This window comes from Anticarsia gemmatalis, chromosome 20 (assembly GCF_050436995.1).
Source record: "Anticarsia gemmatalis isolate Benzon Research Colony breed Stoneville strain chromosome 20, ilAntGemm2 primary, whole genome shotgun sequence".
NCBI classification, from domain to species: domain Eukaryota; kingdom Metazoa; phylum Arthropoda; class Insecta; order Lepidoptera; family Erebidae; genus Anticarsia; species Anticarsia gemmatalis.
Genome location: NC_134764.1, coordinates 1,574,023 through 1,593,375, shown reverse-complemented (window position 1 = coordinate 1,593,375; position 19,353 = coordinate 1,574,023). Strand labels below are relative to the sequence as shown.

Sequence of the window (19,353 nt, the reverse complement as noted above, 5' to 3'; positions counted from 1 at the left end):
TTGATACTCACAAACATACATAATTTAATATTAATTTAATTGCAGAACATACACTGCTTCTTATAATCTTTGTAAGAATATTTATTCTAAAAATAGAATTACAATTTGTTGGGATACTCAATATCTTTATTTAAAAAAACAAACACAAAATCATTTCTAACAATCACATGAGCATTCATACATAAATGAGAAATCCTTATATGTATTAAGTATCTAATAACAAAAATGAAAAATACGAACAAAATTACAATACTTTGCTTACAGCTTTAAGAAAAAATAATTAGTCAAGTAGAATCATTAGATATTTACGAAAATAACGTATAAGACAGATTTAAAGTGAATTTTCTATCCTTACTCAACTTTATTAAAAAAACAATGCAAGTTATTTTGACATAAATTAATAATTTACGCCCGGTTTCTGAGGTTCATTTAGCGGTAGTTTATCTATTCAATAGCTTTTAAACTCATATAAAAAAACGCTAAACAAGTGTCAGTTATTTTTAAATCAATGTTATCAGGCGAATAAAATATCAAGCCAAAAGTAATTAATTATTCAAATAGTTTTTGATCAACATGTATCTTAGGAATCAGTACAAAACCGACAGATTTTTAAAGCAATATATTTATACTTTAGTAATTACTTGCTTTTACTTTACTTGCCATGTCAAAGGCCTTAAGGGCTTGAACAACTTTGACATTAGGTTGACCACTAACCATATGACAGAATAGAAAAAAATCCTTTTTTTTTAAATGTCTTAACACTAAATATGGATTTTGGCACTATTATTTTTTATTTCGACATAAATTACAGGCAAAATAATTAAAGTATATAAGACGTTGGCTGCAAAAAGGTTATGAATGAATAGTATCTAATGGCTAAAATATCAAAGGAAACTAATAATACTAAGTTTAAACAATGCTGAGTTGGTCTTTGAGTAGCTTCGTTTCTTCCACGAGGGTCGATATTTGACTGGTCCTGAAAGTTAAATTATGGTTGAAAGATTCAGACGCTGCTATATTTAAACTCTGCTATTAGGTATTATGAGTAGAAATTTTCATAATATGCATGCTTAATATAGAACAAGCCAAAATTCGATATTTTTTGTCAGTGAAGTTAACCGTAGTGTGTAATACACGTGCAATTATCAAACATTATTTAACGAGGAACGAAATCATTGCCACATTTTGAATTTATTGCCTGCGTTATTTTATTTACGTGCGTTGATTTTATGTTTCATCTCTTATTTTTATTTTTTATAATACAATTTTGTTGAACAAAAAACTTTTTATGTGATTTGCTTTTCAGGAGTAGTTAAGAATTGAGGGGATATAGATAGGTATTGTTAACTTACTGTTGTTGTAGAATGGACTGTATGGTGTCGCTGTGAGACTTGCCCAACACGACGTCCTTCTTCTTGTACTCTTCCTGCCATTGTTTCAACTGAAATTACAGTAAAAAAATATTATTATAAGCTTGCTATTTGCTAGCTTTACTATTCAGTTGCCCCCACTGGTGGGAGTGGTGGGTGTTATCATTATTTTGTAACAATATTATGTTTATTCTAAGGTATGTGGATATTCGTGCCTGAAATGAACAATAAATGCGATTTTTTTTAAGGATGGATGGATGCATCTATGTATGTTTGTTACTCTTTCACAAAAAAGTACTGAAATGATTTAATAACCTAGATTGGCACATAGGACATTTTTTATTAATTTTTTTCTTCTTCTAACCTCTTTGGGAAAAAGACGTAATATTATATATGTATAAAACCGCATTTCGCGATAGTGAATACAACAGGCATATTTTTATAAATTGAACTTTAATAAAACAACATTACCTGTGCAGTCTTATGTCTAGCGTATTCTTTGAGCACATGTATCTGATCAGTGAGCTGTTCCCCGCGACGTTTGTACGTGTCCAGTTCAGAGAGCAGCTCCCGTTCTGCCGGCGACGTGGACGATGAGGCTCGGAGCTTGCGGACTACCGCTGAACATCTGTGGGACAAATTTTTCTTTCTTAGCCGGTTTTAGTGTCCCACTGCTGGGCCAAGACCTCTTTGTGTTAAGAGGAATATACACTCCACTGTGGGACATATTTGGTAGAAAATATTGAACGATAGGACGATGTTTATACTACCTAGTGAGTACTAGTAACTATTTTCTAAGTATTTTTTTGTCATTTTTAAATCACGTTGAATTGAGATCACTACGTTTATCTGTTTTGTAATAAAACGTTAACTGTAACTAAATGTTTACCGATATCAATAAGTCTAAAGTTACTTGTAGTTTTATTTTGGTTTTAGATTGGAAAACAAATAACCACAAAATATTACAAATGTTAGAGGTTGTTCATCATTTGAGGGTCTATCTTTCCCGGCCGTGGTTGTAATGTTTCGTTTCTTACCTATATTTGAGATCATCTTGATGTTTCTCAGCTAACAAGCATTTTTCTCTCAACACTGTTGATTGTAGCTGAACGTCGTCAATATCTTTCTGTAATTTTATATAAGAATATAAAAATATAATATTGCTTATTTCGTGCGTAAAGGTAAGTTACATTTGGATAATATACAAACTATAGGCCGAGTATATGAATAAAAAGGTTATTTATAGAAAAAATCTCTTATTTTCGACAGTTTATACTAAATAGTCGTAGTAATGATAGATGAACTGTAAACCATCCTCAATAATATGTCTATCATACACATATAGATTATAACAATTTCGAAGCCGAGTTCCAGAGATTAAACACCACAATACACAAACAATCATATCATACAAACCACTACATACATTCACATACATTCTTTAGCTTTAATAGTCATATTTAGTGGAAAATCAATAAAATATTAATAATTATGGGATTTATTTGGAATTTACTCTTTGTTTCTTATGCTTAATTATTGAGTAGTAAGTCAATTTACTTGTAAATCGTTGAGCCAGTCGCCATGTTGGCTGCTCAGCGACCTCATCGCGTTGAGTTTCCTGGTGATCGCGTCGGCAGCACGTTGCTGACGCGACATGTACTCGCCGCGCAGTTTCAATATCGCTTGAGTTACGAACTGAAATTATACAAGTGTACAGTTTAAGCGGATATATTAGTGTTCACAATCCCGGATCGAGACACAGTTGCTGATTTTTGTGTCAAATACTGTATTGTCCGGAATAGGGTTGTTGACTGGGTTAACGAAAAATAAATGAAATTTGTTAAAGGTTCACCTAAAATGCTCAGCGTATGTATTTTTTTCTTTAATAATGTTGAAATTGTTATTATTACAGACAGAAACATTTTATGAGGCACTCATTTGATATCAACTAAAATACGAAGCAGTGACGTCATTACACCTTATTTCTATAATTAATGTGTTTTTAACATTTCATAAAGAGTGGCTGAATTGACTGGTGGACATTAGCCGTTTTACCGGGCTATGAGAGTGAAGGAATAGAGAGTGTACTTGTATATTGTCCATTACACGACATTATAAACAAAGCCCTTTGGCCGGTTTCAATTGACCCTGGAAAGTTATTAAAAATATTTAAAAAAATAACGTAACTAGATGTAAAATCAAGGAACTACTAGTTGTTTACCTCTAAGCACTCCTTAGGCGAAGGCTCCTCTTTCTTATTAATATTCAGAATCGGTTGAGATATATCCCTGGATAGAATCTCTTGTATGATCGCCATGAATGTCAGCTTCTGTTTCTGTAAAAAATTAAAACAAAATTTCAAAAAAAATTGATAGCGGTATTTATAGAAACATAGATAGCGTCGTTCTTTCGGAACAAAAGCTTTCTTATATGCTAAATTTATCTAAATGAGTCGTTTGCGGTTGTTAAAATTTTCATCGAATATTTTATGAAATTGATATTGAATTTCTTGAAATTGTTCTTATACATGTTGTACCATGTTTTATTGCTAGAAGTTTTATTACCACGGTGGAGTTACCTCTTTCAAAATATTGTTAATATCTTCTTGGTCAAGAGCTGGATTCTTCAATTGTAGTTCTTTGTACAACTGTTCTTCTAAGTTGAAAGGTTCCAGAGTTCTGTTAATAAATAAATAAATAAAAACACATACATCTTTGTTAAATAATAATCAAAAATATATTAATTCTATTATATCATATTTATTCAAAAGAAGGGTTTTTGATATAGGTTGGTTGCCACGCCAGGGTTAGATTTCACACGGAAGAAATACTTGCGTGATCTACAGATACTTCTTCCAGGTTAAGACTAGTTTTATTTTATAGCCGTTGCTTGTATTTTTGTTAAAGTGTTCACGAGGCAAGAGTAATTATATTATTAGGGCGGGAGTTGACAATTAAAATAAAATGTTCAAATTCAAAATATCCTTTATTCCGTAAATTTCGTATCAAAGTATTTGAAATAGTCGTATATTTAAATTTTTGGGAAAGATGGGTGATTTTCCGAACTAGTGGTAGATTCAGTGGTTGTGTCACTACTCACTCACAATCACACTATCATAAGTGTCAATATTTGACTTAAATTAATAAATGATTTGAGTGATTGAATGGCTCGTGAGAAGAAACGGCAAGAAACTCAAGAATTGTAAAATGAAGTAAAGAGTGTTACCTGGCCAGCAGCCTGGCATCTTCACATAGTACCAACAGTCTGGGCAGCGGCGGCAGGGTGAGCGCCAGGCCGATGGGCGGCCGCAGCTCCCCGCGCGGCGCCGCGGTACACACCAAGTGTCGCGCGATACTGCGCGTGTTGCACATTGTAGATAGAACCGTCTCCATCTCCGCTGTATACACAAATTAGTTATTATTAGTGTTTAGTTTAAATGATTTTCACTTGCTTCAGCGGTAAAGGAAAACTTGTGATAAAACCTTGCAAGTCTAAAAATGTAATAACACAACTTTAACCTTGAGTTTCGTTAGTCAATAAAGGACCATAATAATATGATGAACCGACCAAGTTTTATTTGGTGAGAACATCATATAAGTGCGTGGTAGTACATACATATATTCACAATTATGTTGTAGTTCTAAAGAAGTAGGTCTTTCGAGATAAACAGCCTTTAAGCAAGCACCACCAAAAATCTTTGGCCAATTCTAACATAATATTTCATAGCAAAAGCAAAACATACACATATGGATACAGTTATTTTATTTATTACAGCGTAAATGAAATAGGTGAATATAATATGATTTATAAAGGTGAATACTTACACTCATCAGCGAGCGCCAAGTCCCTGAGATGCGGCATCATGGCCAGCGTGACGGCGTGCACCCCGCCTGCATGCATGCACGCGTACGTGTTGTGCGTGCACGGGTACAGCAGCACCGGGAACGAGTGCTGCAGCTCCTCGCCCGGGCTCAGCACTATGTTCAACTCTACTGCTTCTACCACGTACAGCGCGTGGCTGTCGTCGTCCTTGTCTGAAGGCTGGAATAATAAAGGTTAGATGTTGTAAAACGGGTAAATATGCTGTTGTCTTATTATAAAGAGTTTTCAAAGACGAAGAGAGTAATAAAGGACTAACTGACAAGTTTACTGCTTATGGCATCTAATAAAAAAAATTGTGCTTCATAGTTACATATCACGTAAATTCACGAATCTATCATTAAAATATTATTGAACTAGATTTGACTTTAAAGCTTAAAAAGTACGATTAGTACATTTTAATTTTGCTTAGAATCAAGAACCGCACTCGACCAGTGTAGGACATTAATGGTTTAATTCATTATTTTTTATAAGGATATGATGTTGAATTGTGTGTAATTGAATCTGCATTTCATCTTATAACATCAAGTGAAGATTGATAATGATGATGATGATCTTTTCGATCAATTTCGGCCACGGTGACGTCTTCGACTCAAACAATGAAAGGTGGCAAAGTGAAAAGTGATGGGTAGATAATTTTCAGGGATTGATTATGTAGTTATTACTTACATTAGGCAACAACATGCAATGGTAGAGCTGCGCGGAGCACGTGGCGACGATGACTAAGGGGGGAGTGTCGCCGGCGCCCAGTGCCGTGATGGAACATGACTCGGAGCCATAGTTGTCGTCTGCAGGAGGGTACATGGCTAGTGGACCTGTCAGTTTCGCTTGAATTGGACTGGAAAGAACACAAGTTTAGTTAGATATGCTCTAGATTACTGGGAATAAAGACAAAGGAGGAGGGTCTAACATAATTTTTATTACACATTTTAAAAGTAATCAAATATTGTGCCAAAATTGGTTGTAAGTAGACTATGCACAGCTAGAAGTCTTGCATTAATCTATATTTTTATAAAATTACTCACTCATAATAAATTTGCTATAAAAAAATACGTGCACTTAAGTTACGAAAAAAGAAGAATTTATTTCGATACAACCTAAAATAAACATCCAGGGATTTTCACAAACTTTAAAATACCTGTTATATTTACCATTAAACTATAACAAAAACACCATATGGCTGTAATCTAACATACACTCACTTAATATTTCTAAAGGCACCACATACCTCTTACTATCCAATTCGCACTGCATCATATAAACGTCGCCATTCCCCCTCAAGATGAGAAGTGTGTCTGAATCGGGAGTGGTCGTGAAGTCTACTGCCGTGTCTCCTAAACTGTCCAGAATGGTCTTCCCGGCTAATAAACCAGATGGTTTCGGGCCTATGGTTAGATTTTTGACCAGTTTCGGACCATTTTTTAAAGCGATGTTGTATAGCCTGGAAAAGAAGAAAGAATTCCAGTAAAATATTATTTGTAGTCCTTTTTTTTAAGACAACTCCCGCATTAAGAATTGCTCTTGTGTCGTGGGGACTTATACAATCATATAAACAACGGACACAAAGTACAACCAGAGTATTTAAGAATTATATCGACATTATTTATCGACATTTTTATCCAAAGGACATATATAAGTACGTAAATATATAAGTACACCAAAAGTGTTATTTCCAAATGAGAAAAGACTTAAGATGAAAGATAACTTTTCTTACCTGATAGTATTATCTGAGCGAAGTACGAGCAGATGTGACAACGATGTGGGATGCCAATGTACTCGTCGCACTTCGCCTGGAGAATACAGGAACCTTTCGTCTAAAGAGTAACTCCTGAAACAAACAAAAACACTCCTTTAGTTTGAGGACACAGGTAATATTATTAAGAACTAGCTGACCTGCACAACTTCGCTTGCGTCACACAGGATGGGTCATATTTTCCCCGTTTTTGTAACATTTTTTACTGCTGCTCTGCTCCTTTTGGTCGTAGCGTAATGATATATAGCCTATAGCCTTCCTGGATAAATGGGCTATCTAACACTCAAATAATTTTTCAAATCGGACGAGTACTTCCTGAGATTAGCGCGTTCAAACAAACAAACAAACAAACTCTTCAGCTTTATAATATTAGTATAGATAAGTAGGTATAGGTATCGCCAAACTACTTAAACACAAGTAGGTATATTAGAAAGTAAATATAACGTATATTAAATGCAGAGGAGTCTGCGTTGTCTAATGTAAAAAACATTCATTATTATGTAGAGAAATTGTTCAAGTCGTTTGGTGGCCTCTGATCATAATTCTAACATTATTATGAGGGACTTATTAATAACACATACCCATATTTGTAATTATTGAAGTATCTAGTACTGCATAAAAGATGCCATCAAAAACATCCTGTAAAAAACCCCAAGTCTCGCAGCTCAGTCTCTCTGCTATAAAATGTCAAATCTATGTAATACCAAGTCGATTAATATATTTAGTCTCTACTTAAAGGATTTTCTGTCTTAAGTTATTAGCATGCCAATATTGATAATATTTTACGTTTAAAACAAATAGATCGACCTGGCCATCGTCATCCAAAATTTGCATAGAGTATCATTTTGATTTTGTTCCTACACAATCAATTTTATCGAACATAGGAAAGTACAGCTTGCCTTACCAAACACCTTCACTGATTAACCTATAAAAAGTATGAAGTCCAAGATCGCGAGCTACCCACATGGCCCTAATAATTTGATTACATCACCCCGCCATCTTGTTTTTTCCTCTTTTTGCGCGGGAAAAACGTGCGGTCTGGATTAATCGTGCGTTTAGAACGCTTTCTTGTCGGGTTTTTGCTTGTTTAATATTAAAATGGGCGGCAGTGATTCCAAACCGAAGGTAGGGAACAAAAATGAGGTACATTTTGCGGTGGTCTGATTTATGAAAGACATTTTTGAGGTTACTCGGACGTTATTGAGGGCTGTTTATTTAATGATTCCGTTTTGTTGTTAGTGAGAAAAAACGTATCTTGGTTTTTCTGTTGCCAACTTAGCTAATTTGATTGTGAAAGCATATATTAGGTCGGGGAAAAACTCTTTTCGCATTATAGTATGTATGAACTTGTAACAAAATCTTTTCTTTACACAAAAAGCTCGACATTTGGGTACCTCACGAGCTCACTGAAAGAAACCTAATGTACCGTGTACTTATTTGTGATTCTTGAAGCCACAGAGATTTTATTACAAGTTCATACATACTATAATGCGAAAAAACTTTTTCCCCGACCTAATATATTATCTTAGTTGTCAAACTCTAACTTTAAGTGGGATAGCGCTACTGCTTAGTTTCTTTAGAACCGAAATTAAATTCTCAAATACTTAACTGTAATACCACATAAATATTTAGATTTTCTTCTTACTACTTAAGAACGTAAATTTTTCCAATATGTAAACTATCAACCACTACAAATTCTTGGAGCATAAAGTAACCAAACAGGACATGACAGCGATAATCCACAAAAAATAACACGCACTATCAATTCAAAAGACTCACACAAGCCGACATATTCCCTAGTGTTAAAATAATGTCTATCAATAGATCTGTGGAAACCGCCGGGGCACTGCATGCTGCACGTCCAATTTCCCCGGTTAATCCCATTGCAGCCGGATCGAGTTTACATCGCGGCCGGCCTTTAATTGCGACCAACTTTGTATTCATTGTTTCATACTGCGAATTTCCAGTAATGTTTGATGATGAAATCTGGTATTACGATTCTGGTTTTTCTGTTTGGACGTTTCAATTTGGGAGTTTGATTGATTAAATTACGCGAGTTGCCTGATTGATCATGTTTGGTTTGATTTCGATTTAATGATTACTTTGTCATTGTTCTGTATAGTTCTTATTGTATTGTGTGGTCAGTATGTTATGCTACAGTTTTTGCAGCTTCGAAGAAGGTTAAGTGACTACTTGGTTAGCGCAACTTCAATGGCGTAAGATTTAGGGATTCTATAATAAAGTAATTTACATTAACTTATTAACGTTATCGACATCTGTTCAATTGTATCTATTATGCGAAATAGAAAATAAAACATCAGGGGAATGCCTTTGCTAAGCAGTGGGATGATACGACTAGCAATATTATAATAACATTTCTAAAAATACTTTCTATATATTTACTCAAAAATGCACAAAATTCATTGCAAACTTAAGTGCAACCCGCATTTTGCAGCTACGCAATGAATATATTGACTCTGGTTTGTAAAAGGGGTGAAGATTGACATTTTCGTAGTGGTCGTTTTGCGCTCAATGAATGCAGGAAAAGGGGTCATTGTGCTATGAGGTCCGCAAATATTCATGTTTCTTTTTGTACGCATATTTAATTTATTGGTTGATACTTTGATATAGGTGAATGTGTCGATGAGGTTAAGATTTTTGTAAAGAAATTGGGATGTTGAATGACGTAATATACGAACAAAATTGAGTTAGCTGGTATCAAGAAAGAGCCTTCATATAATAAGTAAAATTTAGTAACAAAATTATAAAAACGCTCCACCAAAGAAAACTGTCAGTGGTCAGTTACAAGAATATAAATCACACAATTTTTACATAGCAAAGAAAAGGGCGAACATTAGGCGGCCAACTAAAAAATACACATACAGTGAAATGTAAAAATTACAAATGGGACGACATTAGAACAAACGTGGGTTCCGACCCGGCCCGGAGTGTCTCCGGAACAAAAACCGATAAAAAACGGCGAAAAGGATCCGATCCGGTAAAAAATAAGAATCAGACAAAGCGGCCGGACGGCCGGTAACCTCTATACGTGTCCAGTTTTTTTTACGAGCACCCCGCAGCCCTTTTGTCCTTCCGGCAGGCCTTTTTTTAAATAGATCAGGGGCTCGCAAGTAAAGACCGCGGCCGACGTCCACCCTGAAATATTATTGTGGATTTTTCTGCTTGGCATTCATAAATATTTCCCAGGGAGTGTGTCCCCCCCGCCTCGCCGCTCCTCCAACTCACCCCCTGTAGGGGATTTACTCGAATCGGCGTAGAATTATAAATTCGGTTAATAAAATATGATACGATAAAGCCGCTTTTTTCTCTGGCGGACCTCTATTATATTTTGTTTAATTTAAATATGAATAATTAAATTTAAAAAGGAAATCTCGGGGCTAATGAAATTTTTGTTTTCGAGATAATGAATTGAAAACACGCCGTGTCGCTCGCTCACTGCTGTGTTATTCTTTTCTCGCTCATTCGGATTCATCCTTCGTAGTCTAAAAACGCCCTGGAAAATATATTTTTTAAATGTATTAATTATGAATACGAATTATATTTTTTCCATGTTTATCTGACCCTTTATACTATCTGAGGTCCTACACGCGAATTGTATTTTTAAAGGCGCACAGAGTAATTAGGATTAATTAATTTTTTAATAGCACAGCGGAAAATTATGTTATATTCATTTTAACAGTAGCCTACTTGATGTAACATCGTTTAAAATGAACCCGTCTGTACTGTGTACTGTGCGCAGAATACGAATACGAACAGTAAAACAAGCAATAATTATACCTTTCAATTTTATTTGGGTCCACATTATCGGGATACAAGTAAAAAGCATAAAAAGAATGTGCGGTCGAGACATGGGTCCCCAAAACCTCGAACAACGCCTTTAATCAACACAAACGCACCCGGCGATCAAACGGACGAGAATTAAAATAAAAAACATTGATCCAGTCTGCCACGACCACAAGGGATTAAAATCGTAACGAACGTATAAAAATATTCAAATACAATACTAACAAATTGATACAAACACTCATTAGGTGCGGATCGCGGAAGGATCCCCCTCGGGTGGGGTGCGACCGCCGCTCCCGCCGATCTCTACCGACATTACAATCCACATCCAACGTACAAATATTATCTAAAATTCCTTCTCATTTATAATCCTTTTGTGTCCTCAGCGCGATGTCCTCCGTCAAATCCCCCCACTCCCCACAGGGGTCGGGTGGGGGTATTTTTATATTTTTAATCGCGTTGGGCATTATCCAAATGGACATTGGCGGGCGCGCCGACTGCCGGTGCCGTCTAGATGATAAATTCTCCTTTCGTTCGACACCGGGCGCAATGTTTTGTTTTGTCCCTTCAGTAATGTCTCCTTTATTGGTATCGGAGTGAAAAAAAAGTACCCTCATAGTCATTAATTACGGTAGATTTGTCTGTTGGTGACTGTTCGTTCTTGGCGACTATTAAAAATGGTTTGCCATCTGTGCCTTCTCCTTGGCTGATTTTTTCGACGTCTGCAAATGAGGATTGATTGTGGCTATCGTTTGATGCAGATTCTTATTGAATACGATGACGGTTTTGTACGTGATCGATGATCCGCCTTTGTGGGTACAATTAGCTTACCATTTTTATGAATAGGGAAGACAATTTTTGCCGGCGTTTTTAATGGATCAAAATATGCCTTTTGTTGTATCCGAAATAACAAACTCTAATTACTTAAAGGCGTTTTATTGACCTTTAATTCCTTTTCCCTATGTCTAGTCATTCAAATATGTTAAATACGAAATCCTACTGAACTTCACGTAGAAAGTAACACATCCTTTTTAATTCGCGCATGAGTACATATCTATAAGAAAATTTTGTCATTATTGCAGAAGCTTCGAAGAAAACCTATGGAAGGAGAACTCTACCAACAATTCTTAAATTAACCGACCAACAATTAAATATTTTTCCTAATTTGTGGATACTCCTATTTCAACAAGACATAAGAATTTTTGATGCTACTTATCTTATTTAGCAACATATTTGAAAAACCGTATTTCCATAACTTGAAAACCGAAAGAAACACGACATATTCACGAGCTGACCAAAAACCGTATAATCAATGAGTTGGTCACGTTTGTTGAAACGTAACCATCAGCGAAAAAACTGTAAAACCGTAGCTAGGAAATCGTGAACGTACATAAATTTAAACCATGTACCGTCCCACGACGGCCGGACCAAAGTTTCACACCATTAAATCTTGCCGCGAGTCCATTGCACTTTTTTGAAAAAGAATCGCTTTTCTATATGCAAATAAGCGAGCCATGGTTACATCACCGAGATAATAGGATCATCTATACGATATCAATTTGGGTGAAATATATTGGGGTATTTTTATGTTTTATTGGACGCCAGGATTTCGGTTCCATTAAACTTTTTTTTTCGAATTTTATGTTACGGAAGATATTGTTCTTCTTGTTGGGAGCTTTTAAAATTGGGGTTTTGTTTAATGTATTGTTTTCTGAGTTATGGCCGGGTATGGATAGGAAAGTAATCCGAGTTGCTATGCATCGTACAAGGGGATATTTATGATTGATACTTTGTAAAAGCTTTAAAGTGCGGTTAAGGTTTCTTTATTGTCGCTTAGTTTTGTTTTACGAGCTAGCAACTAAAAACGTAAAGTAACTGAAAGACAGATTGCATAGAATGCATAAAATTGTTTTATTTTTTACATATGATATCTATACTTAGTTCCAATAATATAATCGAGATTTGTATTCATAAGCCTTTGCTCTCGATATGGGGGCGATATCCACGTTTTCGGGAAATTTCTAAATATCATTAAGACTTCATAACGTAAGGTCCTAAACTTAACACATATACGTTAAACACATCCAAAACGCGCTCAGGGATCTAATTTCTAACAGAAAACCCATGTAGTTTTGTTACTGAGTTGAGACAAACAACTCGTTTGAAGAAATCAACAATGTTTTCAATCACAAGACCAACATACCCTCTTCGACACGGTACCTCTTGATTTTGACACAGTGTTCGACTTTCAGAACATTTTGTATGAAGGTGTGTTGATGTGTGTTTAGTTGGAAAACACGGACACTGTTGAGTGTCGAAGTGACGTGAAGTATTGGCTGGGAAAATGATGGATCGAGAGGTTTTGATACTTTGATTTACTTTCAATGTTCTTCGTAACGTATTTGCGCTTATTTTTTAAGTAAGAGATATTGCTTTTCTTTTTTGTAAATCAATTAAAAGCTCGAATAGCTGATTAATTATTATTATTAAGATGACAACTGTTTATATCGTTATATGTGTATCGAGGATTTGGTAGTCGTAGGTCAGGCCGAAATGAACAATATTATAAAATTCTTCATATAATAGGCAATTTTTCAAGAAAATAAAAGCTTAGAAGACCGTTAAATATGTTACGGTTAAAGTTTATTATCTTTGTCAAAATTTAAAAATGAGTTAAAAGTAAATACTTCATATGATACAAAAGAATAAACTTTATCAATTTTTACACCGAAATGTTTGAACGTCCCAAACAAGAAAAATAGCGGACGAAGCTGTATCAGTTTCGCAACAGTCAACACGTCCCAATCGCGGTACATTATTATCTCGGCGAAACAACGATCACTTCGCCGTACGGACCAACGCTTCGCAATTTTTATTCCTATTCCTTTTTTTGTGTAGCAAACCTCCTTTTTCCCCCGTAACCGCGGCCGCGGCCACACTGTTTAATGATTTGAAAAACGTGTTCTATCAGCCTTTACTCGGAAACAACCGAAAAAAGCCGACAACAAAGGGTTCAGAGTGCAAATATAGACTCATCGGCGATCACTTTACATGTTGCTAAGTTATTGTACCTACTATTGTGACCTTTATTCCTATCTGTGTAAGGTCTACGTTAGATTTTTTCGAGTACCACGTTATGTTTGTTGAAGTGTACGCACAGATCTCATCGGCAATTTATTATATTTTGTCCGTTGGTGAATTTACGATTATTTGAACACTGTGCTCGCACGATTGGCCGAATTCTAATGCCGATAAATAAATGCGCCGGCGATATATGGAGTGGCGATGGACAAAAGAATTCTGTTTGATATGCTAATGAACGTTGATTCGTAATTGTATTGAAAATGTATGAAAAAATATTTTCGTGTGCAATTTTCGTCGATTGTTTTTCATTTGTAGATTGATTGGCGATATGATTTTTCGGTCATGTGTTACCTAAACAACTCAAAATAATGGGCCATTTTGGAAATATTTGTGAAAGTACGAAAACCTATCGAATGAAAAAATCATGAGGCTTTTATGACAAATGAAGTCATGTTCAGTATCAGTAATGGCAATGAGATTCGTTAATTCATAGTAATTATTGATCCAGAATAAATAAAAACCAAACCAGCCCACTTAGGTCAGATTTTGAAAATTGTGATAGTCGTTATAATTACTGAATCTACCACTCACTCGGGAAGGGCCGGTAGAACCTTGTGAGAACAGCTACTGAGTTGATCACTATTTTTTAAAACGAGTGATAGATACTAGAAGCTGTTAAAAAGTTAACATCAAAGCAGGAATTGATACATTCACAATTAAAATATAAAAAAAGTATGAAAAAATAATACATTTATTTGCGAACCCAATAAGGCACAGGTCAATAAAACTGAGTACAATTTACGATATATTTACATATGTGATAAAAAATCGTGTCGTACAACGGGGTCGTGGGTTCAATTCCCGTGCTCGTTTTAATTAAACAAACCGAATATAATATACGGCGGCAATTTTATACGTGTGCGGCCGGCCTAACGACACTTTATAGATGAGTTGTGGACACCTACCATTTGTCCCGCAACATATTAATTTATTATTGTTCAAATTTATACGTGATGTACGGAAAATTTATGGGAAATATTAAATTCGGCCCATGTTTTTTTGTATGGGATTAAATATTTACTCGTGTTGTGTGAAAATGTAAACTGCTTCAGTTTTTATTACATTTTAAGATCAGAAAAGCGCCAAAATCGACTATTTATCAAGAGTTTCTTTCGTTCCTCAAGGAAGCTTTCTTCTCTCGGTGATAGACCGTCCATTTAAACACACTTTTAACTTTTGAAAATATAAATAACCGAAAACGACAATATGATAATAAACTTAACAATAAACTTTATATTTTCGAAAATAATCTAATTGTACTACATATTAAAGAAATATTAATATGACTTAAAAAATGCTAGAAATCAGGTAACTTAAAGTTTTAAATAAGAACCAATACGTTCTAGTAAGAAACTCGCTATGTTCTTAAACAGATCACAGCATAGGCATGTGCTTTTCAACACTAACGGCCAGTGTCTTCATACATCTATAGTAGCTGCTAAATCCATTGACTTTTACTTGACATTTGTGTAGCAAAGGTAAATATGTTACTTCATAGAACTAGCAGTAAATTCGTGAAGAAACAAATTTGACTGTCATTTTTACTTTACCACTATACTTTGGCTGTTACTTTTGATGAAAGAACCTCCTCCTTTTTTGAGGTCGGTTAAAAAAAATGGCTGTAAATTTGATAATGTGAAAAACTTAAAATCGTTTGTGAGAAATTACTACTAGATGCTTTTATAAGAGAGAACACATCGAGTTACCATAGTACCCCTAACTAATAAATAGGGGAAGGTTTGAATAGAAAAATAGAATTATTAATTTATTCTATTTTTGCGCGTGACGTTTAATATGCATGCGGGTTCGAATCCCGTTTGTTTCTATTATTTATACATGTCTAATGCTCGGATTATAACGTGAAGTTATTTTGTATGAAATATGTATGAGATGATGCCGACTGTTATTTATAACTGATTTTTTAATTAAAATATTTATGTTTTTTGTTCTATGAGAGGAGTTTTGGAGGGTATTATTAAGCGGTGGTTGCTGGCCAATGCGTATGGTTTACTAAAGGAAGATCTATAATAGGTTCTAATCCCACACGTAACATTATTGAGACAGTGATCCATTCCGAATACTGTTTTACCTTATAGGAGTGCCGAAAGGATTGTGTAAATCAATGCTAGCTATCCTTAAAATTACAAAAAGTATAGAGTGTTTTTGGACAATAGGTAGAGAGTAATCATCTACAGAAGATACAAAAAGCTTAGAATTGCTTTAAATACTTAAAAATGGCTTAATTGCGTATTTTCTCGTCACAGATACTAAAATACGGTCAACATAAAATACTACTCCGAATTTTTTACATCACAAGTAGGTATTGCCTATTTTTCGAATATATTTTATACTATAACAAGCTTATATTATTTTATATTTTTTCTTATAACATTTCCTAGTTATTGATGTACAATACAAGTAGGTAAACACATTCAGAGTAAGTAGTCCACGTGTAAATAATAAACACAGCGAAAGGAATGATCACAATAAAATATTTGGGGCGAAAATGGCTTTCGCCATTCGCCAAACCCCGACTTTTCACCTTCTCACGGAAACAACAACATTTTTCGCGAGGCGAACGTAACAAGATGTAGTGATTATAGATACGGCACTGTATTTTATGTGTTTGTGAGATATTGATTTAAAAGACAACAAGATTTATAAGTTTCTTAGGTTATGAAATTATTTATTTTAGAGTTAAAGTAAGTTTCGATATGGAATAATAATATGCAGAACAGATTTCCTAGTCTAGGCCTAGGAAATGATTTTCCCATCATAACTTTTTAACTGTCGCATTGCATGTTTAATGTATATCCTATGCAACCTGCACCGAAACGTTAGGCATTTTAAGGTAAAATGCGTGTTTGCATTAATCCCGTATTCGACTACGATTTTCCCATGTTAATAAATTAGACAGAGAGCGAACAAAATTGCTAAAAAAATACAACACATCAATATAATATTTCTCATGTAAAGCAGAGAGAGAGAAGAGCTGTGATGACGAGTCGTTTAAGCAAGCGTCTCCTACAAGTGGTTCCGGGTTCGAACCCCAGGCAAAATATCAACGACTTTTCGAAGATTACTGTATTAAAATGCAACCTTGAATGCTTGAGTTTTCAGAACAGTACTTAAAGGTATGCCAAGTCCTTAATCCGCACTTAGCCAGTGTGGTAGACACATGGTCTAACCCCTCTTATTCCGGGAGGAGACCCTTGCCCAGCAGTGGGACATTAATGAGTTACCTTACGTTTATTTTTAATTTAAATAGAAGATTCATGTTTTAAACTTGTACGATAAAATACTTGGATATAATTCACGTCACATCCAGCAAAAACAACTCTCGGTAAACCTTTTAATAATTAAATGTATAGCGATGTGGGAGTCCGGTGTTCCACGTAAATCGTCGATCCGGGATAATACTGATCAATATTAACGATCAGCGAACACTTCGCGCGTTTCCGCCGCGGTTCGGCCGCGTCCGTTAATTGAATTAGTTATGCGCTCTGATTGGCTGCCGTGTTTTATAGCTTATTGCGTATGATGATGTAACGTTTGTTTTTTGAATTTGATTGGTTGATCGTTATGTTATATTATTTTGTGTATTTTAAAGGTAACATTTCAGAGGCCTGAATATTCGCAAGTCTTTTTGAAAAAAATCCCATTCTTTATCCGTGAAAGGTTTATAATTTTTTAGGAGTACAGTTCAACGACGGTGTAAAAATAAGAAAAATCCAATCTATAATTTTCTAAGCAGGTATCTATATGACAGTATTTTCGAATATCGGTGTTATTATAATAGTAACTTATGGCTTCCGAGTTGAAACTGCCATTATTATGACTCTAGTAATCACTTTCTTAATCAAATTGAGATTTATTTTCAAAATTCCATACAGAATCGGACCAGATTTTTACATAAACAATCAAAACAAAATTACTACCAAATTGAACTAAGTAGATCCATATTCTAGTTATACACTCAGCGGCAGAAAAAGTGGCCCAAGCGCTTATCCTGAATTTGTAAACAAATTAAGTAATATATGAAAGATATTGTTGTAAGTATTTGCGAAGTGATCTGTTTAGTGTTATAAAGTGTTTAATTTGAGATTAATTTAAGTGACGGATGACTTTTTCTAACAATGTGTGTTAGAACTGAATTCGGTGATGATTCGAGAGGTCAGTTGAATTCTGTATTTTGAAATATTGCTGCCCGGAAACGATTTTTTTTATGATTTTTATTGATGACTGGTCTATTTAGATTTTAGAAAAGATTTGAAGATGCCACTTACTGCTGAACAAGTGGCTTAGGTGGTCTTGTTGTCCGATCAGGGCCATTACCATTGAGAGGTGGCTGCATTTTTCAATGTATCGCGTACCACTTTAAGGTCTGCGATTAGGAGGTATCGTGAGACTGTTCTCTACACGCGGCGACCAGGAAGTGGACGAACACGATGTACATCCGCAAGAGATGACCGATTTGTTAACCTCGAGGTGCTGAGAAACAGCTTTCCGACAGCGTTTGAGATTCACTAGAGGCTTCAAGCGGAACGCGGAGTCATTCTTAGTGAACGGAAGATAAGGCAAAGGATAAGAGAACGTAATTTACGGGCAGGAAGACCAGCCCGAGTACCAGAACTCGAGAGACACCATCAAGTTGCGCGATTACGATTTGCTCGTAAACATGTGAATTGGTCCATCGACCAATGGAGCAAGTTCTTGTTTACCTATGAGTGCTGAATAGCATTAAGAGCACCAAATGGTCGTGAGAGAGTGTACAAACGCCACTAAGAACGGTTTCTTCCCAACACAACACGTCAGACGGTCAGTTACAAAGGTGGGTCTGTTATGGTGTGGGGAGGTGTATGTTTGGAGGCACGTACGGAGCTTGTCATCGTAGATCAGAGCCTAACAGCAGCCGAGTACATTGAAGAAATCCTCCAAGACCATGTTGTACCACTTATGGATTTCATTGGTCGGGAGGATTAACTCTAATGCAGTTTAATGCGCGCGCTCGTAGCGCCCGCGTTGTGGAGTCGTACCTTGCTGATATCGGGATTCAAAAACTGGCTTAGCCCGCTCGCAGCCCAGACATCAGCCCCGTAGAACATGTCTGACACATGCTAAAAAACAGTGTACGTGCACTGCCCAACCCACCAGAATCACTTGGTGAGCTAAGATCCGCTCTAGTCAGAGTGTGGGATAAAATTCTTCAAGAAGTAATTAAAACATCCTCCAAAGCATGCCAGAACGCATGCAGGTCACCATAAATGCTAGAGAAGTTAACACGCGGTATAAACTTGATTTTTTCTTTGGTGCAGAATTAGATTTTTGCGAAAACTTTTAATAAACGATTACGAAAAAACCTGTATTTTTTAATTTTTCCCATTTTTGATAAAAAATTACGAC

The 19,353-nt window shown here is 35.5% G+C and overlaps 1 protein-coding gene across 1 annotated transcript in view; it reads right to left on the bottom strand.

Annotated features, from left to right (window-relative positions):
- Positions 1-110: 110 nt before the first annotated feature.
- mbo (Nuclear pore complex protein Nup88) overlaps positions 111-19,353 on the bottom strand; it is a 98,792-nt gene continuing 79,549 nt past the window's right edge. Inside the window, exons 3-14 of the mRNA XM_076127892.1 lie at positions 6,964-7,077; positions 6,478-6,690; positions 5,919-6,087; positions 5,195-5,411; positions 4,596-4,767; positions 3,949-4,048; positions 3,592-3,705; positions 2,928-3,065; positions 2,408-2,496; positions 1,842-1,998; positions 1,353-1,441; positions 111-976 (exon numbers count right to left, since the gene is read on the bottom strand). Coding sequence (XP_075984007.1) covers positions 910-976; positions 1,353-1,441; positions 1,842-1,998; positions 2,408-2,496; positions 2,928-3,065; positions 3,592-3,705; positions 3,949-4,048; positions 4,596-4,767; positions 5,195-5,411; positions 5,919-6,087; positions 6,478-6,690; positions 6,964-7,077 — 1,639 coding nt within the window. The 3' untranslated portion in view covers positions 111-909. The remainder of the gene's footprint in view (positions 977-1,352; positions 1,442-1,841; positions 1,999-2,407; positions 2,497-2,927; positions 3,066-3,591; positions 3,706-3,948; positions 4,049-4,595; positions 4,768-5,194; positions 5,412-5,918; positions 6,088-6,477; positions 6,691-6,963; positions 7,078-19,353) is intronic.